This window comes from Eptesicus fuscus, chromosome 14 (assembly GCF_027574615.1).
Source record: "Eptesicus fuscus isolate TK198812 chromosome 14, DD_ASM_mEF_20220401, whole genome shotgun sequence".
Taxonomy (NCBI): Eukaryota; Metazoa; Chordata; class Mammalia; order Chiroptera; family Vespertilionidae; genus Eptesicus; species Eptesicus fuscus.
Window position 1 is genome coordinate 49070327 of NC_072486.1, and position 25456 is coordinate 49095782.

The 25456-nt window shown below is 40.8% G+C and overlaps 1 protein-coding gene across 1 annotated transcript in view; it reads right to left on the reverse strand.

The window, feature by feature from the left end:
* Nucleotides 1-25456, reverse strand: part of CNTNAP2 (contactin associated protein 2) — a 1332959-nt gene that overhangs the window by 1088421 nt on the left and 219082 nt on the right. The window contains exon 4 of the mRNA XM_054726631.1: nucleotides 21253-21400. Coding sequence (XP_054582606.1) covers nucleotides 21253-21400 — 148 coding nt within the window. The remainder of the gene's footprint in view (nucleotides 1-21252; nucleotides 21401-25456) is intronic.

Below are 25456 nucleotides of genomic sequence, written 5' to 3' on the forward strand. Positions count from 1 at the left end.
AGAAGACAAGATGGAAAAAAATACCCAATTACAACAGCTTCTAGAAACAAAAATTAGAAAGATTGAGGAGAGCGTAAGGGAACTTCGGGACAATACAAAACAAAACAACATCAGGATAATAGGGGTGCCAGAAGGAAAGGAAACTGAGCAAGGAATAGAAAACCTGTTTGAAGAAATAATAACAGAAAACTTCCCTGATATAGGGAAGAAAAAACCCACACAAATCCAAGAAGCTCACAGAGTTCCAAGCAAAATGAACCCCAAAAGACCGACGCCAAGGCACATTATAGTTAAGTTGGCAAACACCAACGACAAAGTAAGAATCTTACAAGCGGCCAGAGAGAGACAGACAGTTACATACAAAGGAACCCCCATCAGACTAGCAACTGATTTCTCAACAGAAACTCATCAGGCCAGAAGGGAATGGAATGAAATATACCAAGTCATGCAAAGGAAGGGTCTAAATCCAAGAATACTGTACCCAGCAAGGCTATCAATCAAAATTGAAGGTGAAATCAGGAGCTTCACAGACAAAAAAGGACTAAGGGAGTTTATCACCACCAAACCAGCAATGAAAGAAATGCTAAAGGGTCTGCTGTAAAAAAAAAAAAAAAAAAAAAGAAAGAAAGAAATAGGAAGCAAAGAAGGTACACAGGGGTATAGAATAAAAATGGCGTCAAATAAGTACCTATCAATAATAACTTTAAATGTAAATGGATTGAATGCCCCAATCAAAAGACACAGGGTAACAGATTGGATAAGAAAACAAAACCCAGATATCTGCTGTCTACAGGAAACCCACCTCAAAAAAAAGGATGCATACAGACTGAGAGTAAAGGGATGGAAAAAGTTTTTCCAGGCAAATGGAAATGAAAAAAAAGCGGGGGTTGCAATACTTATATCTGACAAATTAGATCTCAAAGTGAAGGACATAACAAGAGATAATGAAGGCCACTTCATAATACTAAAGGGAGAAATCCAACAAGAAGAAATAACTCTGGTAAACATATATGCACCCAATACAGGAGCACCAAGATACATTAAAAAACTCCTGGAAGATATCAAAGGAGAGATTGACAGTAATACAATCATAGTAGGAGACTTCAATACCCCACTATCACCATTGGACAAATCCTCTAAACAAAAAATCAGCAAAGAAACATCAATCCTAAATGACTCACTAGAACAGATGGAATTAATCGACATCTTCAGAACATTTCACCCCAAAGCCACAGAATATACATTCTTCTCAAGTGCACATGGGTCATTTTCAAAGATAGACCATATGTTAGGACATAGGCAAAGTCTCTCCAAATTCAAGAAGATAGAAATCATATCAAGTATCTTCTCAGATCACAGTGGCATAAAACTGGAAATCAACTACAATAAAAACAACCCAAAGAAATCAAACACTTGGAGACTAAACAGCATGTTATTAAACCATGACTGGGTTACCAAAGACATCAAGGAAGAAATAAAAAACATCATGGCAACAAACGACAATGAAAACACAACAATCCAAAATCTATGGGACACAATGAAAGCAGTCCTGAGAGGGAAGTTCATAGCTCTACAAGCCTACTTCAAAAAACAAGAAACAATGGTAATAAATTACCTAACCCAACAACTCAAAGAGTTAGAGAGAGAGCAACAAGATAAGCCCAGTGTAAGCAGAAGGAAAGAAATAATAAAGATCAGAGCGGAGATAAACGACATAGAGACCAAAGAAACAATACAAAAGATCAACAAAACCAAGAGCTGGTTCTTTGAAAGGATAAACAAGATTGATGGACCTCTAGCCAGGCTCACCAAGAAGCAAAGAGAGAGGACCCAAATAAACAAAATCAGAAATGAAAGAGGTGAAATAACAACAGACCCCGACGAAATACAAAGGATTGTTACAAAATACTACGAACAACTCTATTCCAACAAACTGGACAACCTAGAGGAAATCGACATATTCCTAGAAAAATACAACCTTCCAAAACTCAATCAGGAAGATTCTAAACAGCTCAACATGCCAGTAACTATGGAAGAAATTGAAGCAGTCATCAAAAAGCTTCCGGCAAACAAAAGCCCGGGGCCAGATGGCTTCACAGGAGAGTTTTATCAAACTTTCAAGGAAGAACTAAAACCTATCCTCCTCAGACTATTCCAAAAAATTCAAGAGGAAGGAACACTTCCAGGCTCCTTCTATGAAGCCAGCATCACCCTAATACCAAAACCAGATAAAGACAACTCAATGAAAGAGAATTACAGGCCAATATCCCTCATGAACATTGATGCCAAAATCCTCAACAAAATTCTAGCAAATCGACTCCAGCAGTACATCAGAAAGATCATACACCATGACCAAGTAGGATTTATTCCAGGAATGCAAGGATGGTACAATATCCGCAAATCAATAAACGTGATACATCACATAAACAAATTGAGAGATAAAAATCACATAGTCATATCAATAGATGCAGAAAAAGCATTTGACAAAATCCAACACCCTTTCTTGATAAAAACTCTCAACAAGGTGGGAATAGAAGGCTCATACCTCAACATAATAAAAGCTATTTATGATAAACCCACAGCAAACATCATACTCAATGGGCAAAAACTAAAACCATTTCCCCTAAGAACAGGAACAAGACAGGGATGCCCACTCTCACCACTCCTGTTTGACATAGTACTGGAAGTATTAGCTATCGCAATTAGGCAAGAAGAAGAAATAAGAGGCATCCAAATTGGAAAAGAAGAAGTGAAGCTGTCCTTATTTGCAGATGACATGATATTGTACATAAAAAACCCAAAAGATTCCATCAAAAAACTAATAGACTTAATAAATGAATTCGGCAATGTAGCGGGATACAAAATTAATGCCAAGAAATCTATGGCTTTTCTATACACCAATAATGAACTTACAGAAAGAGAGACTAAAAAAGCAATCCCATTTACCATCGCACCAAAAAAATTAAGATACCTAGGAATAAACTTAACTAAGGAGGTAAAAGACCTATACGCAGAAAACTACAGGACACTGAAAAAAGAGATAGAGGAAGAAGTAAACAGATGGAAGAACATACCATGTTCCTGGATTGGTAGAATCAACATCATTAAAATGTCCATACTACCCAAAGCAATCTACAGATTCAATGCACTCCCCATCAAAATACCAACAGCATATTTCACAGACCTAGAAAGAACTCTCCAAAAATTCATCTGGAATAAAAAAAGACCCCGACTAGCCTCAGCAATCCTCAGAAAGAAGAATAAAGTAGGTGGGATCTCAATACCAGATTTCAAGCTGTATTACAAAGCCACTGTTCTCAAAACAGCCTGGTACTGGCACAAGAACAGACATATTGATCAATGGAACAGAATAGAGAACCCAGATATCGACCCAAACCACTATGCTCAATTAATATTTGACAAAGGAGGCATGAACATACAATGGAGTCAAGACAGTCTCTTCAATAAATGGTGTTGGGAAAACTGGACAGATACATGCAAAAAAATGAAACTAGATCACCAACTTACACCATACACAAAAATAAACTCAAAATGGATACAGGACTTAAACATAAGACGGGAAACCATAAAAATACTAGAGGAATCCACAGGCAACAAAATCTCAGACATATGCCACAAGAACTTCTTCACTGACACTGCCCCTAGGGCAATGGAAGCTAAAGAGAAAATTAACAAATGGGACTACATCAAAATAAAAAGCTTTTTTACAGCAAAAGAAACCATCAACAAAACAACAAGAAAGCCCACTGCATGGGAAAACATATTTGCAAATGCTATCACTGATAAAGGTTTAATCTCCAACATCTACAGGCAGCTTATGCAACTCAATAAGAGGAAGATAAATGATCCAATAAAAAAATGGGCAACAGACCTAAACAGAATATTTTCAAAAGAAGACAGAAGGAAGGCCAAGAGACACATGAAAACATGTTCAAAGTCACTTATTATCCGAGAGATGCAAATCAAAACAACAATGAGATACCATCTCACACCTGTCAGAATGGCTATCATCAACAAATCAACAAACAACAAGTGTTGGCGAGGATGCGGAGAAAAAGGAACCCTCGTGCACTGCTGGTGGGAATGCAGACTGGTGCAGCCACTGTGGAGAACAGTATGGAGTTTCCTCAAAAAACTGAAAATGGAACTCCCATTTGACCCAGTAATCCCACTCCTGGGAATATATCCGAAGAAACTAGAAACACCAATCAGAAAGGATATATGCACCACTATGTTCATAGCAGCACAATTTACAATAGCTAAGATTTGGAAACAGCCTAGGTGCCCATCAGCAGATGACTGGATCGGAAAACTGTGGTACATCTACACAATGGAATACTATGCTGCCATAAAAAAGAAGGAATTCTCATCATTTGCAGCAACCTGGATGGAAATGGAGAACATTATGCTAAGTGAAATAAGCCAGTCAATGAAAGAAAAATACCACATGATCTCACTCATTTAGGGATAGTAAAGAACATTATAAAGTGGTAAACAAAAAGATAGATACAGAGACAGCAAAGCATCAAACAGACTTTCAAAGTACAGGGGGAAAGTTTGGGAAAGGTGGGGGAGTTATGAAATCAAACGAAGGACTTGTATGCATGCATATAAGCATAAACAATGGACGCAAAACTCTGGGGGGGGAGGGCATGTGTGGGTGTGGGGTGGGGGGGGTAATAGTAAGATATGTACACATATAATACCTCAATAAAAATATTAAAAAAAAAAAAAAAAAGAAATAAGCCAATCAGAGAAAGATACTGGAGAGCATTCTGCTCAATGAAATAAGCCAATCAGAGAAAGATAAGTACCATAGGATTTCACTCATATGTGGAATTTAATGAACAGATTACACTATTAAGCAAAATAGAGACAGACCCACATTATTTTTTCCAATTGTTTTTTTTTTTTTGGAAGCATTTGGGAATAGCAATCAATAAATAAACAAATAAACAAATACATCATTATCCTGGTTTACATTCACTGGTTGAATGAGTAAACAAAAATTTATTTAGCCATTAGTTTTCTCATTGGTAAAAAGGAGAAAATAATAGTGCCTAATTTGTAGCAGAATTAAGAAGATTAAATAAGACATGTAGCACAATATCTGACACATTCTTCATGCTCAGGATATGCTGAATACTCTAATTATATAAATATTAATAATTATTATAGTTACATCCCTCATTGTGGATCTGTTATGCTCTGATTTTATGCTGCTTAACATGTTTCCGAGGAAAGTTCAAAATTTAAACTGCCAATGTTTGAACATGGATAAGTACAAACTTTGGTATGCTCTTTGCAAAGTGGGGATAACATCATCTGTTTTGCAGAATTGTGAGGAGATTATAGGCCAACTGTTTCCTAGCAGATGTACTTCTGATTCAAACTAGTAAGGATTAATTTAAATAAGTGGCAATTTATCAACCAAATCACCTATTTTTTAAAATTTTGAAATTTTAGTAATGTGATCCTAGTGCATTGTCAAGAGCATTCATAGTCTTACAACACTCTCCTCCCAAAAAATGAATCAAATTTCCTATACAAAAAATCAGTTTTGTGGTCAAGATTCTTATAAAGTAAGTGAATCATCTGAATCAAATTGAAGCTGCCTAGAGTTATCCAAATAGCTCTGATTTGATCAGCTCAATTTGAAGCAAAAATTAGCCAAGCCAATTGAATGGCACTTCCCACTAAAGAAATTGTTTGAATCTCTAGATAGAAGCGCTAGATAGAATACTCTCCATGTATTATGCCCCACTATGCATGTCTCTGAGTAAACCTGATAAAGAAGTGGCTTTATCCTTAAAATTCAAAGTGCATTCATTAGTATCATATGCATTTCTTACCACAGCCTAGGAGGTGGGGGATGGGGGAGAAGGCAGAGCAATGTGCATGGATTGGATTACTGAGCATAGTCACTGAGTCATGTGGTGGCATGTGGTGTTACATGGTCAGTGGGGGTGTTAGTAAAAATTCAAAACCAGACCTTCCTCCTTTCCGGGTGGGGGCTGGGTGGAAAGAAGCAAAGGAGAGGAAAATGGGGGACATCTGTAATACCACCAACAATAAATAAGAAAGAAGACAAAGCTTTATTTTATTTATTTATATATTTCCTCTCTTTTAGAGAAAATCTCTATACATTGAAAAACAATGTGTTTTTTTTTTAATCTGAATGAAGTATCTGAAAACAATATGAATTTGTAGATCATAAGCAAAGCACATTCTATAATATTTCTCTTTTTTCCAACTGTCTATTGACAAGTGAAAATGCAAAGGGACAACCATATAAATAACATTCAGGCTAAATTACTATGTGAAGGATCTAGTCAATCTTATCTTGATCTCAAACTTTTAAAAAATCACATTAAGGAAAATGTAAAACTAGCCAAAGAAGAACAGAGATTCAAATTGATCCTAGCTGTAAAGATGATGTAACTATTGGCAAAGAATGATAAATTGGCAATTAATCAAAATAAGACAGCTTATTTTGCACGATTCTCCATAAATATCACAGTTAAAATACATTTGAATTTAGGGGGTCATTTTTCTTTGCAATATTTATGCTGATAAGGTGATACAGTTTTGTTTTTACCTATAGTATCAGAAGGATCTATAAGGCATCCTTTAACCATGACTATCACCCTTATCAGTTTGAAGTCTAAGGAAATCTCTGCACGCAGTATATACTTCCTGCACACAGCAGGCACTAAAATGTCTCTCTTTTCTTTATCTCTAGTTCCTAACAATATAATGAGCCAATGACCAGGTGACAAGCACCATCTATACAAGTAGTTCTCACCCAGGGGCAATTTTGTCCCCCAGGAGACATTTCTTAATATCTGGAGTCAGGATGGTTGCCACAACTAGGTAGAAGGTGAGGATGTTGAAGAATCTATAATGAAAAGGAGAACCTCCCCTCTAACCCCCCCCCCCCCAGCTCAGCCCAACAATACAATATGTGGCCCAAAACATCAACAGTGTTAAGGATAAGGAACCTGATCTATACTGATATTCACATTCACTGTGGCCAAAGTATAAAATATAATTTGTTTTATTTATTTATTTACTTTTTTATAATTTATAAAGAATATAGAAAACAAGAAAAAAATGGAGAAGAAGAAAAGAATGAGTGGCACAAGTCATAAAAGTGAAGGAGATTAGAGGCTCTGGAATCCTTTGTGGAAGGTCATGTGGGAGAATCAGGGGGTTCTACCACCATGCTGAGCAGTTTTGGGCACGTCCAGAATGAGTCTACACTGTTGACTGACAAATGAGGAAACAATGCATTCTCTAGCCATCTTAAGTCCGGAGCACTTTCTTTCTAGCATGGTTTGAAATGTATTTGAGCCATGCTCACAAATCCAGGGAAGCTAAATGTGTTTACCATAAGCAACTTAAAACAGGGATACCTTGCTCAAAATGCTCCATTTATAAGACGGTGCTTAGGGTTATAGTTATCAGAATGTTTGCAGAGGTAGGTTCTGGTCACCCACCTTCTTTATTCCATAAGATCATTCTCTCAGTAACTGGGAGTAAAATGGAAAATAGAGCAACTTCTTTAACTCCTTCCTGTTAACCATAATAAACAGGAAAAGCTGAAAAGACTAATATGACACCATTTGGAGCATAAAAAAATACTATAAATGTATATATGTTTAATTTAGAATAAAAGTATAAAATAAAATGATTGTAATTCTTTTCAAGGCTAGGCATGAAGGACCTGATACTAATCTAATATAATCTTATAAAATTATTAAGTACTAGAGGCCCGATGCATGAAGATTTGTGCAAGAATGGGCCTTCCTTCCCCTGGCTGCCAGCACCGCCTTCGCTCTGGCCAGAGCCGCCTTTCTGCCTTCCCACACTACCCAGAGGCCTGGAGCAGCTGGGGCAGTGCGTAAAGCCTGTGTCGTCGCTATGGTGATGATGCAAGCATCCTGCCCCACCCCTGGCTTCTTGGTGCCTGTGTGCGCAAATTAACCCACCATCTTTGTTGAGTTAATTTGCATACTCACTCCTGATTGGCTGGTGGGTGTTGCAAAGGTACGGTCAATTTACATCTTACTCTTTTATTAGTGTAGATTTTACAATGACTGTTTTCTAATTTTTAGATAAGTGTATATCCAAGAATTTGTATGGTTTGAAATTTTAAACATCATACTACATTATTTTATTACATTGTTACTTTTAATTCATGAGGGTGATAATTACCATCTTAAATATTTGCTCTTTTCTCCCTGGCTAAGCTCATTTAAATAGGTGATCATTAAGATTAACAACTCAAGAATAATAGCTAATACAAGAATCTAAGTGTATATTTGCAGTGCTTTAAATTTAACTTCTTTCCTCACCTTAAACAGATATTATAAGTGACATGTTGATGGACTGCATAACTTTGACTTTGAAACTCTTTGCAATCTGCTAATATAAATGAGGATTAACATGTATGCAAAAGGTAGTTAAAATATTGCATGAGCTGAGATACTCTAAGGCAGTGATGGCGAACCTATGACACGCGTGTCAGCACTGACACGCGTAGCCACTTCTGATGACATGCGGCCGCATGCCGAGGATGAAACAGTTGCTGCTCCTGAGGATGAAACATTTGCGACTAGAGTCTTAGAGTTAGTTTTTTTCCTCAAAGTGACACACTACCCGAGTTATGCTCAGTTTTTTGGCGAAGTTTGACAAATCAAGCTCAAAAGGTTGACCATCACTGCTCTAAGGAAAGGCACTGACTGAGGTTGATGAACTTTCTGAACAACAATCGAGGAAAGCTTCATTTGTGCTTATTTGCAAGCTGTCCTTAAATGAGCATGTCGTGAAGATCAGTCCTTTACATTTTCCTGTGAAATATGTAGAATGTGCAATACTGTTGAGGTATTTTTCTTTCTAAAAACCCCCTTCTATATGTCCTTACACTAAAAAACTATGGCCTAATTTTTAGTCCTTAGAGTCTACAAAATAATATTTTTTTTGTAGGCCATCACTATGATTACAAAAAGACATTGTGGGTGGAGAAGAAAGGATTAAGCAGGGAAGAGAGGTATCAAATGTCATAACAGTGCTCTAGATTGCTATGCAATTAATTCTCTTATGCAAGTCACATAACCCTGTAGGTTTGGCTTCCTCATTAGCAAAATAAGGGATTGGACTGAGAGGTCTCCTGGGAACTTTTTACTTTTGAAGAGCATGTAGTGTTACATATGGCTCTTTGTAGTCATTAAAATACCTTATTTGTAAACCATGCTGAAGCATAGTTACTATTTACTATTTTATTCTTATCTCAGCAAGTTATCATAATATGTGTATAGTTTGTTTTGATATGTTTGTTTTTCTTGGAAAATTATTTTATGAAAATAATTTTGGAGTAATATTGACAGTGAAAAATTCATCCTCTCTTATTCCACAATACACTAATACTGTTTTTCCTAATTCAGAACTGCAAACATGGGGATTAATTACATGTTATGCTCTACCAATAATTTTGTTTACTTCTAAGTCCACATTCCTGATTTTATATGTCAAATTAACATTCAAAATTATTGACAGTGAATTTAAATTTCATAGTAAGCAGTATAATGTAAATATAACTCTGAATCAGTGGAATACTAAATATATCTCCAAAATATGAACTAGCTGTCATTTGCAACTGTCCTGTAGCAAAGTAGGAAGTTACATTTGCCATGCTTTCTCCCTGAATAGACTCAACAGTAACTATCTTCCATGTAAAGAAATTACAGTGAAAACAAATTAATTAAAGGCTGATTGCATGTATCACCATAGATATGAAAAACGAGCATGCAATATTTGTTTTTCAGAACTTAAATTTCCTTTCAATGCAAACGTCACCCTCAAACGTCTATCCAGGGGCCCACTAAGTATCTAACTTTTTAGTATATCTATACTAATAATAGAGGAATATGCAAATTATCTGGGATGCCATCACATCATGACTGTTCAGCAGGGTGGGTGGGGCTGTGGGGCCATGGGGCGGGACTCCTGATATTGCACGATTTTGTCCTGCCCAGGCAGACTCCCCTGTAGCCCCACAGTTAAATCCCTATGTGGACCTGAGGTTTACTAAACTGTACTGGAGCTGCTTCCCACCCCCTGCCCCCCTGCCCCAGGACCATGCTGCCCACAGCAGGGCGCTCTGGCAGCCTCTTGACAGGTTGAGTGGGGCGGGGGTGGCAGGGAGCCACGGAGGGGCGGGGCAACCAGAGCCAAGTTCCCAGGGGTCTGAGGAGAGCGCCTGACAGGAGCCTGGACTGCAAAAAAGGAAGAGGAAATGGCCATGGGGAGCTCTTCCAATCCCCTGCATGGACACCCTACCCCAGCCCCTGCACCCCTGGGGGAATGGGGAGGCTGACTGGACAGGGAGAAGACCCAGCCTCAGGGGTAGCCACAGCCCGCACCTCCAACTCCTGATCTCTTCCCCTGCCACCCTTGCCAGGGGCACCCACAACAATAGCATGCCGGCAACAACCCGTTGGTGCCCCGAGGCACCCGGGGCCTGTAGCCCGCCACTGCTAGGCCCCCTCTGCTGGGGCCAGGCATGCCTCTCCTCCCTACAACTCCATATCCAGGTGGAAGCAGGCCTCAGTGGCTCCCCAGGGTCAGACTCATCCCCCCCGACAGCAGCAGCGCCGTCTTTGCAGCGGAAGCACACTGAACCTTGCAGGGGGCCTTGACTAAACCCACCCTCCTAGCCTGCCTGGTGCTGCCCTGGCCCAGTCCCCGCCCCACTCAAGATTGGAGCCCCACCCTGAGCACATACAGAAGCGAAACGGCCATGTACAATTTAAAAAATGGCGCCAAATGAGGAGGTTTGACAGTTACTACCCCTTTGGCCTCGCCACCCCCTTAGTGCTCCCCTACTGCCCCCACCCCACCCAGCGCCTCCAGGGATGACCACTGCTACAGGGCTGCTGGCCAGAGCCCTCCCCTCCGAGGCCTGCGGAACCCTCTGCAAAGCATCCATAGCTAAAGTCCCAGGAAACAATCATGGCCACCTCCCCTAATCTGCACCTGCTACCTGTGAGGGTACCCATGGACTTAAAAATAACAATCTCTTCCCGTTTAGGCATCACTTACTTGATGAAACATTTCTAGGTTTATTAGCTCAGAACCTCCTCATGACAACCCAGTGAGGTGGGCGGAGAAGAGATTACAATTCCCATGGTATATGCATATATATTCAGAAATGAAGCTCAGAGAGGAAAAGTGTCAAGCCCAGTGGTTCCCAAGGTGCAGCAAATGCCCCACAGGGGGGCAATTTGATTGTAAGTGGGGGCAATTCGAGAATGAGTTAACAGTGAATTTTTTGCATTTCTTATGGTTCTAGTGGGCCTCATCTACATCGTATCCTATATAATAAAAGGCTAATATGCAAATGACCAAATGGTGGAATGACTGGTCACTATGATGCGCGCTGATCACCAGGGAGCAGACATTCAATGCAGAAGCTGCCCCCTGGGGGTCAGTGTGCTCCCACAGGGGGAGCACCACTCATCTAGAAGCTGGGCTCACAGCTGGCGAGCACAGCAGCACTCGTGGGAGCCTCTCCTGCCTCCATGGCAATGCTAAGGATGTCCAACTGATGGCTTAGTGGGCCTAAGTCTTCAGTCAGACATCCCCCCAGGGCTCCCAGACTGCAAGAGGGCACAGGCCAGGCCTAGGGACACCCCGCCCAAGTGCACGAATTTTGTGCAACGGGCCTCTAGTAAAATAATGATACCTTATCATCTTTTAATATTTATAAATTCAAATTTACATTAATAAATAAAACCATGACACAAATAATCTAGCATATATTGCCACCATCTCAAAAATATCAGACTGCTACAAGAATGATCAGTTGCTGAAATATCACCACCAACTATTACATATAGAGAAATAGTCTTTGCATTGCAATATTCCAACTCCAGTTTGAAATACAAACTCCTTTTTAAAGAACTGAAGAACATTACATGTGCTTGAATTTAAGTTCCATTTCTCTTAAAGGCAAGGGCATTTCTGGTTTTAATATATAAATCATTTTATCTATTGCACAGAAACTTAAGAACACAGAATGTCCTACATACATAATTTATTAGCATCACAATTTTAAGTATATCTTTACCATGTATAACTCGGCTTTGATATTAAATCTATTTCTATGTTGATTTACTTTTATTTAGAGATTAATCTGGATATAAAGTTCAAATTAATTAATAAGAGTGTGATATTTCTCTTCTGATGATAAATAATTTATATATGTAATCCATGAAGCAGCCTCATAGGTTTGTGGTTTAAAATAACCTTAAATAAAAATAACACACGGTCTACACACATTCAAATTAGTAAAAGGACAATGGAGTTCTTTGCTTTATGTGACGCTTTTGAAACATGTATTAATATATTCAGTTTCACAATTCTTTCAACATTCTGTATGCCACTAGAGCACCATTCAATATGATGTAATAAAATCATACCCAGTTGAACCAATGAAAAAAAATTTATACAACATCAAATAGTAATCAGTTCTCACTGAGGGAACAAATTAGGTCTATATCATTTACAGCTTACATTAGTTCGGTTCACCAAACATTAACTGAATACAGGGACTTGAGTCTGCTAATTAATGGAATGTCAATGATGAATAAGGTGACTTTGTGGTCCCCTTCTCCCCATAACTTAAGGTCTGCTATATTTTGGAATGTTTTGATAAATATTCCATTGGATATGTTCACATAGTGTAATGGGAGTAAAAATAAATAAATAAAGTGGTTTATTCTGGAAATTCAGAGATATCTTCTTGTTGGAAATGGCATCTCATTTGACACTTGGAAGGTAAGACAGATTGGTGAGGTGAATGATGGAGAGGACACTGCGGGCTGAGAGAACATCTTGAATGATGGTACAAAGCAGGTCACGTATGTAGAAACGGAAATATTTGTATTAGCGGAGCATGAAGTGCATTGCGGGCATGATCGGGTGTAAGACTGCAGAGGTCATAGGAAGGGCAGTGCATTGCAAGCTCACTACTTGGACTTTCCAGGCCATGTAGCATCGTTAAAATCTTTTAAGCACAGGTGAGATATGGTCAGATTTGCATTTTGGATTTAAAGTTAGCAAACTGATTTACAAATAGCAGAACTCAATAAATGCTAATGAGACTGGTGAATCTGTGTCACAATATATTGATTCTCAAGCAACATCATAAATCTTTTACTTCAGATGTGTATGTGATGAACACAATAACTATGTATCTGGGACCCTTTTATACTATGCAAAATTAAACTTCTAATTCCAATAGGAAAACATGGGTTGTCTTCCAAACCTGGTTCTTACTTCTCTGCCCAGCTAGATTGATCTAAACAGAAATTCTTACCAATTGTAATGAGTATATGCTGTACTGGGTTGAATAATGTTCTTCCATAATGCACATCCACCCAGAAACTCAAAACGGAGACTTATTTGGAAATAGTGACTTTGCAGATGTGATTAGTTACTTTACAATGTGTTCGTACTGGATTAGGGTGGACCCTAAATGCCATGGCTGGTGTCCTCATAAGAAGGCCATATGAGGACACAGAGACGCAGACACACAGTGGGATGAGGCCAGGTGAAGGCAGAGGCAGAGCCTGGAATGATGAAGCTACAAGGTAATCCACAGGGAACTGCCCCCCAGCAACCACCAGAAGCTGGGGGAGAGGAATGAAGCAGTTTTTCCCTTGGAGCCTCCAAAAGGAACTAACCCTGAGAACAACTTTAGATTCTGCCCTCCAAAACTGTGAGAGAATAAATCTCTGTTGTCTTAAGACACAGTTTGTGGTCATAGCTCTAGCAAACTAATAAATGTATATATGCAGTATTTCTTGCTTAGGCAGCATGAGAACTATGGGAATTAGTCTGTGGTTCCTACAAGAGAATATTCTACCCTGGCCAGTGTGGCTCAATTGTTTGGAGCTTCATCTGTACAGCAGAAGGTGGCGGGTTGGACTCCTGGTCAGGGCACATATGGAGCTTGCAGGTTCGATCCCTGGTTGAGGTGCCTGCTGGAGGCAACTGATCTCTCTCCCTTCCTCTCTAAAATCAATTAAAAAAATTTTTGATACTACGCTGCTATAAAAAGAAGGAATTTTTACCATTTGCAACAGCATGGATGGACCTGGAGAGCATTATGCTAAGTGAAATAAGGCAGTCGGAGAAAGATCAATATCACGTGATCTCACTCATATGTGGGATATAATAAACAACATAAACTGATGAACAAAAATAGATCCAGAGACAAAGAAACACTGAACAGACCATCCAACCTCAGAGAGAAGGCAGGAGAGGAGCAGATAAGAGACCAATCAAAGGACTTGTATGCACATAACCAATGGACACAGACACTGGGGTCGTGGGGGCTTGTCCTGGGGGTTGGAGTGGTGGTGGTGGGGGGGTCAATCAATCATCAATCAGGGAAAAGGGTCTACTTTATGTAATACTTTAAATAATAATAATAATAATATATAATAATAATAATAAAAGCATAATAGGCTAATTAGGGTGGACATCCTTCCGGACGAAGCTGGGGATGCGAGGGAAGCCTAGGCCCAAGGTGCCTGCCTGTGGCCAGAGGGAAGCCGGTGCCGGCAACTGGGGGAAGGAAGGCCTATTCTTGCATGAATTTCATGCATCGGGCCTCTAGTGTATGTATGTATGTATGTATGTACATAATACATAGTACATACATACATACATAGTGTACATACATAGTACATACATACATACATACATACATACATACACTAGAGGCCCGATGCATGAAATTCGTGCAAGAATAGGCCTTCCTTCCCCCCAGGGATATAAAACAAAACAAAATTTTGATATGGCCTTCCCCCCAGCCTGGCACTTATTTTCCACCAGGATTGCATTGGGTGACATAGCTATGCTTTATTAATTATTCACCCAAATTGAAGGCATATATAAACATTATGTTATTAATGTGTATATCCTGTTTCCCAATGTGCCGACCTTCCTCTTATGAAGACTCTGGTTAAAGCCAATTTAATATTTGTCAAAAAAGACTCACTACTTTAATTAATACGCTGTGTTGGGCTTTTGTTAAATAAATGTTTGAGTGCTCCAGCCATAATGATTTTTTAAAATTATTAGACTGAGAGGTCTCCCTTCCACTTCATGTAGTCCCTTTGGTATAGAGTAAGAAGATTAGCATTGGTGTTTTGGGAGACGGCTTACTGAGTCAAAGGACATGGAGGATAGCTCTAAGTTTTAAAAAATAACAGAATGCACTTGCTTCCACTTAACTTGAGGGAAAACCAAATGTAGAGGGAGCGGAATAATCTAAAACGAGTTTAAATTCATTGAAACTGGAATTCATTTAATCGTCCAGACAAGTCAGGAAACAAAAACAGTAGAAGCCCCAAGGCTTCGAAGCAGTGGCCTGGAACTAAACTTCTCCACCTGGAATAGCGTGAGCCTCTTATTTCAACCTTGAGAAGAACCTAATTGCTCAGGCAACAAAGCGATCATGCAAGAGCTGATCATGGAAGAAAGATGACACACACGAGGGGATTTACAGGAGAATACACTCCAACCAAAGCAGGGCTCACACTGAGAGTTCTCTCTCTCGAGTTTCTAGCAAACTGAAATCAAAGAACAACCCCATTCTCTAACCTGCAGGTTTCAGATAGATCTCAGATAAACCCTCGGAGGGGTTTTTAAGAATGATGAGAGAATTCATTTCTCTCTCCTGTAAGAGTGATCAAAGCCTACTTCCTCCTTGCAGAGACCTTGGAGTCCACAGGACTGTTACTCCTAAGAGGGCAAATGGAAGAGTGCATCTATCTGATCTGCATTTCCCCACTCAATGCTCCGTGATTCCTTTTCTCATTGAAAAATCAAACAGAGCCCTCGAGCCAACAGTTCACTGCGTTCAAGAAAAAATAGAGGACTGTCTTCTCAAGACCCACTCCAGTCTGAACTCCAGTGTGGGTAAATCTAAATCATTGTAACTTTGAGAAAGTTGACCATAACAAATATGCTTAACACATCTTTTTTTTCTCCCTTGTATAAACATGCATGTTTTTCTTGAAAAAGACATAAATATAATTTGTATTCTTTATAAATACTAGTAGACAAATAAATAATAATCTGTTCTGGATACTGGTTAGGGAAATGACCTAGTTAATGATCTGATTATGGAAATAGACTTGTCATCAAATTTTTGACAGTAACAACAGTCTCTTCAGAATGATTAAACTGTTGTTGTCTAACCCCCAGGGAAAAATTTAGAGATTGTCAATTAAAACATAAATGTTATAATTTGTTTAGATTATAAGGAGAAAAAATAAGATGCAGATGTTTTTGTTCCTTTAAGCTGCATTATCTTAACCCAAATGAATTAAAAATTGAGTTCCTCAGTGTCTTGCCTATATTTCAAATGCTCAATAGCCACACCTGTCTAGTGATTAGAACAGGTCTAGAACATTTACATCTTTGTATAAAATTTCCACTGGAGAGCATTGCTCTAGAGATATTTTTTGTGTCTTTTGTTTTCCTAAAATGACACTGACATTTGTATTAGTTTCCTGTTACTGTTATAACAAATTACCAAAATGATGGTACCTTAAAAAAACACACAGAGATTTGTTCGCTCACAGTTTTGGAGGCCAAAAGTCCCAAATAAGTTTCATTGGGTTGAAATCAATATGTGGTCAGGACCACACTCCCTCTGCGGAGTGTGGGGGTAATCTCCTCTCCTCTTCCAGTCTCTGGTGGCTGCCCACATTCCTTGGAGAATAGTGACATCTCTCCAATCGCTACATCCGTGGTCACTTTGCCTCCATCTTTTTCTGCCTGCAAAACTTCCCTCTGCCTACCTCCTATAAAGATACATGTGATTGCATTTAGAGCCCACTGGATACTTTCCCCAAGTCAAGACCATTAACTTGCCCTGGACAGTGTGGCTCAGTTGGTTGGGTTCTTCCTGTGCACTGAAAGGTTGCTGGTTCAGTTCTCAGTCAGGGCACACGCCTGGTTTGAGGGCTGGATTCCTGGTAGGGGGCATACAGGGGGCAGCTGATGGATGTTTAGTTCTCACATTGATGCTTCTCTCTTTCTCTCTCTCTCTCTCTCTCTCTCACTCTCTCTCTCTCTCTCTCTCTCCATTCCTCTCTCTTTAAAAATCAATAGATATCTTTTTAAAACAGACCATTAACTTAATCACATCTGCAAACACTTGTCTTATCAAGTAACAGCAATTAGAGCCAGCTATCTCTAGGAGGCCATTATCCACTTATTACTACCTATCACAATGCTGTTTTTCAACTTCCATTTTACTTTATTTGATTCTATGTTGCCAATTTATCATTACTCCACTGGCATCTATAGGTATAAATGTTAATACAGTTACCCAAAGGGTATGATTTCTCCTACCAGAAAGGCATATACAGTAGAATATCCAGCTTCCTAATTAGTTTCAGGTATTTTTCCTTCTTGCATGTTGTGATTGCCAAAGCCCAAGATTGATGGAAAAGTCCATGATAGCACTAACTCAAAACTTCACAAATCTGCTTGCAATGATTATAGAACACATTGTCATGTTTTACAGTCAGAGGGCTAATTTCTTTTGGCAAGCTGCTTTTATCATTTACTGTGAGTTCCAAAGTAATTTAATTGGTTGTGTTGGTTTTCAAATAATTATTTTTAAAGCCATATCAAAAAAAGATACATGTCTACATATCATAATGAGAATGAAAAAAGAAACAGAGTTGGATGTAAAAAACACAAAACAGAGCATCAAACCTCAGAGGGAAGGCAGGGAGGGGGGTAAGAGATTAACCAAAGGACTTGTATGCATGCATATTAGCATAACCAATAGACATGGACACTGGGGCAGTGGGGGCTTGTCCTGGGGGGTGGGAGTGGCTAGGGAAGGGTTGATGGGGGGGAAAAGGAGACATATGTAATACTTTAAACAATTAAAAATAAAAAATACTACTCAAAACAATTATAAAAATAGATAAAGACAACCCAATAGAAATATGGGCAAGATTCCTGAACAAATACTTCAGAAAAGACCAGTAAGCATAACCTCTTTAAAAATGAGGAAAGTGTTCATTAACGCTAAAATGAGGTATAATAAATTCCCACCAGAATAGCTAAAAAAATACTAAATGTCAGAATTTTGGGGGCAACTAAACCCTCATACATTGCTTGTGAGAGTCTAACCTGATACAACCACTTTAAGTAAGTTTTTGTCATTTAATAAATTTTGGAAAAATGCATATGCTAACTTGATATTATCCCTTCCTTGGTCTACACCCATGAGAAATGTTTATAACAATTCTATAGAAATAATCAAAACTAGAAACACTCAAGTGTTCACAAACATGAAATGAAAAAATAATTGTATAATCTTCATACCATAGAATAATCATACTAATGGAAATAAATACCTTAACAGCATGGATAATTCTCACAATTATAGGCCCAAGGAGTACTTTTTGGGTGAAATATGCATCTTTTATTGACCTGGTGCTGGTCACATGGGTGCTCACTTTGCTGGAATTAAGGAGCAGGAAAACATCACGGTGGTGCTGAGCTTTGGCATTAGACCAACCTGTCTGGGTTCCCTTGCAGCTCACACTCAGGATGTGTGCCTTTGAGCAAATTCTAACTTTCACAATTTTCATCCATACAAACACTACTAGATTAATTAATGGCCTTTATCTATCATACCAAGTTTTTCTTATTCACTGTGGTATTGAAAGGACACAAATTTATGTTCGGACTCCTTTTAGGCTTCACCTGAAGAGTTAAAACTTCCTCCTAAAGATCTAATTCTCCTGAAGACCTAACTCTGTATTTCTTCTCATTGTAGAATAAAGTGATGACCAAATAAAATAAAGGCCTACAGAACTGTAAAAATGATCTCCGTGGTCCCTTTGTATTAACCAGCTTAGTGTGTATCTAAAAATGTTTCTCATGAATTAATAAAATATTGTTTGGTCATCATTATAGTGACAACCTTCACTAATCTCTGTAATTAAATTCATACAGAGGTGAAACTTTTATATAGTTTTTATTATTAACTACCAAGTATTTGGTTAATTTTAAAAAGCTTGCCCAATAGTGCATTTTCTCATTTACTGGTTATAGTGAGCTTTCATTTCTATGGGTCTACTGGAAGGGTTAAGGGAGCGTTTAATAAGAGATCCCTTGCATAAAGCTGATATCCCAATTCCCCGCGTTGCTCATATCCAGCATCCCTCCTCCTCCAGCCAATTGGAAGAATCTGAATGGGAACAAAAGTTCATCGTAGGAGGAAGAAATATTTTAAAAGAGAGTTCATATTCTAAAGCCAGTGTTTGCAAATCATGAGTTTTCAGATTGAATTTTTACTACATAGTGGCCTCAAACAGCCTCCAATAATCTTTCAGGTCATTGTGTGTCCCTAAAGTAATTCTGTGCTTATAGAGGCAAATGAGCAAAGATAAGTCATCTCTAGGCACCACCATCAACCTGGCCTAAAAGAAGTTCCACAGATAAAGTTTTCAAGAATTTGAAGTCACAGGCAAAAAGATTGGTTAGTGGAGGAATAAGGAAGAGAGGATAGACAGGTAAGAGGGCTAAGAAGATGAAGAAGGAAGGAAGAGGAAGAAATGGAGGAGACGGAGAAGAAATCAAACACTACTTTAAAAAATAAGCAGAAACAGTGGTAACAGAATTAAAATCCCCCAAAATCCTCATAGTGGAATCAGTAGAACTATGCATAATGTATTTTCAAAAAATACAAAAAGGGAGTTTTAAAAAATCTCATGATTAAAAAAAAAAAAAAAAAAAAAAAAAAGATGGCCAAGTAAATTTGAAAAGGTGCAAATAAAATGTATAGACAAGTAAAATGTAACTGCCATTAAAACTCGGTGTTTGGTTTTAGAATAGTGATGCTACAATGGAGCAGAACTGGAAGAAAGCTCTTGGAATATACTCAAAATCCATCACAAAAAGCCAAAAAGGTGGGTATTAACATAGGTTTCTTTTTTGAAGTATTTCATAAGACTTCAGGCAATTTTACTAATAAGCTTTGTTGTTTTAGCTAATTAAACAAAATTGCTTCCCAATCCTTAAGATATTCTTAAGGTATTCTTACATAACATGTTTGTGAGTAAATGTAAGCATATATTTATAACAAAAAAAACCAACCTTATATTTTATTTATATATAAAAACAGAAGGTAGTTTACTGTCAGAGAAAGCAAGCCATCCTATCTAATAAAGAGGGAATATGCTAACTGACCATCACTCTGTCACAAAGATGGCTGCATCCACAGCTGAGGCCAAGTTCCCATAAGGAGCCTTAACGAGCAATCAGCAGGGACCTGAGGCTACGCCCTCCCCTCCCACCTGGCGGGTCTTGACAGGGAACTTCAGGCCATGCCCCCAACCTGGCGGGACTTGACGGGAGACCTCAAGGTGCACTTCCCATCCTGGTGCTGGGCTAGGGAACCTCAGGCTGCTCCACCGCCCCAGCACCAGGCAGGGCGACCTCAGGCCGAGACCCCACCAGGTGGGGCTTGACAGGGGACTTCAGGCCATGCCCCCCACCCAGCAGAGCTTGACAGGGGACCTCAGGCCGCACCCTCCCACCCAGCAGGGCTTGACAGGGGACCTCAAGGTGCGCTTCCCATCCTAGTGCTGGGCTAGGGGACCTCAGGCTGTGTCCCCCACCCAGCGGGGCTTGACGGGATCTCAGGCCATGTCCCCCACCTGGCGGGGCTTGAAAGAGGACCTCAAGGCACGCCCCCCAGCCTGGAGCTGGGCCAGGGGACCTGAGGCTATGCCCCCTGCCCAGCAGGGCTTGACAAGGGTGGGACTGGCCAGGTCTGGATCTAGCCCAATGGGCGGCCGGGTCTGGGTCTCACTCGATTTTGAGGTGCATGTGGGTGGGCGAGGACTTGACTCTGGGTCCCGTGGTGAGCCCCAGACACTGACAGGAGGAAGGTTTTCATATACATTTTACAAATTTTCTTTCATCTCTGATACTTCTATTATAGAGAAAGGGCAAATAGCAATATTAAATTATTTCCTCTAATCCTCTTTTAATGTGCACGAATTTTGTGCACTGGGTCACTGGTGTTAAATAACTGAAAATAAACAGGTCACAATTTACACAAAGACTTTACATGAAGATGGCAAAACCCACCACAAATTTTATCTGTGTGATACTCACAGTAAGAACAGCCGTAGACTTCAATTCTGAGCCCGATGCGGCCTTCTCCGTTCCAATCCAGAGGCACGAAGCGTACGTAGCGGGCAACAACGGGATGCTGAAAGTCATGCCGGACCACACTATCAGAGTTGATGTTCCCGGGAAATGCCTGGTGGGAAAATCAGATTAACAAATTAGGGAGAAAATACCTTAGAAACAACCATATTCTCTATCTGCAAAACTAAACTTAATTTTCTTATCCGATGCCAGGACTTTATATTCTCCACACCAAAAGCAATTTGTTAAAAACAAACAAACAAAAAATGTACATACTTCCTTTATTTGAAAACAAGTCCAGTTTTATTATTATTTTTTTCAATCTTCACCCAAGGACATTTTTTTTCCATTTGTTTTTAGAGTGAGTGGAAGACAAGGAGGGCAAGAGAGAGGGAGATGTGAGAGAGACACATTGATTGGTTGGCTCCTGCACTTACCTGAACAGGGCCCAAGATGGATTCTGCAACCCAGGTATGTGCCTTTGACATGGAATCTAACTGTGACCTTTCAGTGCCAGCTTATGCTCTATCCACTGAGCAACATTGCTCAGGGCAATAAATGCAGTTTTAAATGGAAACTGAGCCAAAGTTCCATGGGTCCTTTAATATATGTCAATATACCCAGATGTTGAACAAATGAAACACCATATGGTGCCCACTGTAGTGTACAATAAACATTTAAATTATGAGATCTAAAATTTGAATTGCACAATGAATAATTTTTCCTAAAATCCAAACCTATTTCTTGCTTTTAAAAAATCCCCTTCACATTTCCTTCCTATGCCACCATTACAAGACTGACAACATTTTCAACATGCATTAGGTAAAAAGAACAATTGACTATGTTGTACTTTTTTTTAAAAGAAATGACAGAATAAGAAACCCATAGTCAGGAGATCCTGGGTTGTGGAGATCACATCACCATGGGCAGTATGACTAGTGACAAGGGAACTGAGGGTCAATACCAATGTGGATTGTATTGGAAAGTTCTCAAAAAAAGATATAAGATATTTCAAAAGAAGAATTGATAACCTTTTTAGAGAAGGGAGCAAAAGAAAAGATATAAACCTAGTCCAAGGTATTAACATACAGGCATGGTGAGAGAAAGAGAGAAGGGGGAATCACAGAGCAGACAGCTGTTCCTCCCTCCTCAGTACACTCTTCTCTTTCTTTGAGTAACAGCCCCTGAATTTTCTTTAAAAGGTCACCTTTTCAGCACTTCTCAACCCACCTGATTCAGGACAGGCGGATGCCACTTGATAGTACCGGTGGTGGGCGGGTGCCTAAGTCAATGAGATTCAAATTAAGCACTTGTGCTGGAACAACTCATTCATTCATTCATTTATTATTTACTGATTTGCTCACTTGCTGACTCACTGACTCGGGAAATATCTGAGAGTCCTCCTTGTACCAGATACTGTTCAAATCACCTGGTATTTAGGAGTGAACAATATAGACAGAGTTTTTATTTTCATGGCATGTTTGTTATTAAAGTACATAAGGGGGAGGAGAAATAATCCTACATAATAAAAGGCTAATATGCCAATAAACTGAACAGCGGAACAACCAGAACAACCGAACAACCAGTCCCTATGATGTATGCTAAACATCAGGGGGCATGCGCAAAAATGGTAGGTGTCGACGAGGTGGGATGGTGGAGCAGGTGAGTGGGGGCACCAAAGGCGGGGCACTTGTCGCTGTTATCGGGGCAAACCTCTGGTGGTTACTGAAAATTCTTTGCTCCTGTGCACCGCGGTCCCACCAATGCTTGCATCTGCTGCTGGCGCTGGCCCCGCTCACACCCACTGCCAGCACCGGACGCCAGCCCTGATCACTCTGTGCTGTCAATGGGTGCAAGATACAGCTGCTGGCCCAATAGCCCCTCAGGGCTCCTCCACTTCCCCCTGCTCCTGGGGGGAGATTAGGGCCCGCAACGGCCTCTTGCACCTGCTGCTGGCGATGGCCCCGCTCACACCTGCTGCCAGTGTGGGAGCCACCACTCGCATCCACTGTCAGCACCGGCCCTGTTTGCACCTGCAGCTGGCGCCGGAGCCACAGCTCGCACCTGCTGCCAGTTCCCGGCGCCGGTCCCTATTGCTCGGCACTATCAGTGGGTGCGAGGGGTGGCTGCCTGCCCTGATCACTCCTGAGGGCTTCTCCACCTCCCCCTGCTCCTAAGGGGCGATCGGGGCAGCAGCTGCTGCTTGCACCTGCTGATGGCACCGGCCCTGCTCGCACTCACTAATGGCGCTGGCCCCAAATGCTCTGTGCTGTCAGCAGGTGCAAGCGGGGTCGGTGCCATCAGCACGTGGGAGTGGCAGCAGTGGGAGCAGGGTACCGGCAGACAGGGGATGTGGGGTGGGGGGGTTGTGGTGGGAGGGGCCGGGCAGGGGCATGGAGGATGGGCTCAGACCTGCCCCTGTGTCTACTGCAGCCTTGCAGACCACAGTTCCTTTCAAAGTGCACAAATTCATGCACTGGGCCCCTAGTAGATATATAATAAATATACCACTGATATTGTTATATAGCATGTATAACACATTATATGTTAAATACTATAATATTGTTATACATTGTACATATTATGTCACATATATGCAGAGCCAGAATTGCAAATGCCCTGAGCATACTTGGCATGTTTGGGGGACAGTAAGGAAGCCAGTGTTTTTGGAGCACATGAAGAAGGGAAGAGTTGGGGGAGGTGTTGGAGAGGGGAGGTCAGAGCAAGGCCATCGTAATGTAGCAGATTTCATTTTAAAGGTGCTGGAAGGAAATCCACTGAAGAGTTTTAAGCAAGAAAGTTACACATCTTATCATTTTTAGGACTGAGAAGTAAAATCCCCCTCCCCGGTTAATGTGAAGTTCCTAGAGCACAGCAAAGATTACAGGGTGATGTAACATCCACCATCTGGCCACACGTGCTCCAGAGGAGTGGGGTCATCTAGGAGGAAGGAGGAGCCCTGAGGCAGAAGTGAGTGCTGAAGAGGACAACAGGGCACTTTTTACATCCTGGCTCCAGAGGGAAGACCTGGGGCAGAAAATAAAACAGAACACAGAACTACCGGGAGTGGAGGCACTTCTTCCCTAAGGTCCTCTTGGCCATTGCACTATTATAAAGGGAAGGATGTCAGAGAAAGACCAACTAGGCACAAAAGTGAGGACATCGAAATCCACAGCTTGCTCTGGGCTTTTTCTTTCTTTTTAAATTTTTATTTTATTATCATTATTATTATTATTATTTACATGTGTCCTTGTTCCCCCATTACCCCCCACCCCTCACTCATGCCCCACCCCCCCTGTTGTCTGTGTCCATTGATTAGGCTCATATGCATGCATATAAGTCCTTTGGTTGATCTCTTCCCCTTACCCCTACTGTCCCCTACCTATGATTGAACCTGTTTCCTCATTTGTTTGTTTGTTTTTTAAGCAACTGAAAAAAAAACACAAAAAACTAACAGAGATAGTTGCCTGGAAAGATAGTTAGTATAGATCCTATATAAAAAAGGCTAATATGCAAATATACCGAACGGCGGAACAACCGAACAACCGGCCGCTATGACATGCGTTGACCACCAGGGGGCGCACGCGAAACATGGTGGGCGTCGGCAGCAGGCGGCAGAGTGTGGAACATGGTGTAGGTCAGCTGTGGTGGGATGGTGGAGCAGGTGAGCAGGGGTGCCAGACCAAAGTGGGGCACCAGTTGCTGTCATCAGGACGAGCCTCTGGTGGTTACTGAAAATTCTTTGCTCCCGTGTGCCACGGTCCCACCTGGCACTCACACCTGCTGCCGGTGCTGGAACTGCCACTCGCACATGCTGCCAGTGCCCGGCGCTGGCCCCGATCACTCAGCACCATCAGTGGGTGCGAGCAGTGGCTGCTGCCCCAATCACCCTGAGGGCTTCTCCACCTCCCCCTGTTCCTGAGGGGCGATCTGTGCAGCAGCTGCTGATGGTGCCAGCCCCAATCGCTCAGTGCCGTCAGCAGATGCGAGCGTGGCCAGTGCCTTTAGCGCATGGGAGCAGCGGCAGTGGAAGCGGGGCTGCCAGCAGACAGGGGACAGGGGGCCACAGCAGGAGGGGCTGTGCAGGGGCTTGGAGGATGAGCCAAGACCTGCCCCTATGCCCAATGCAGCCTTGCGGCTCACAGTTCCTTTCAAGGTGCACAAATTT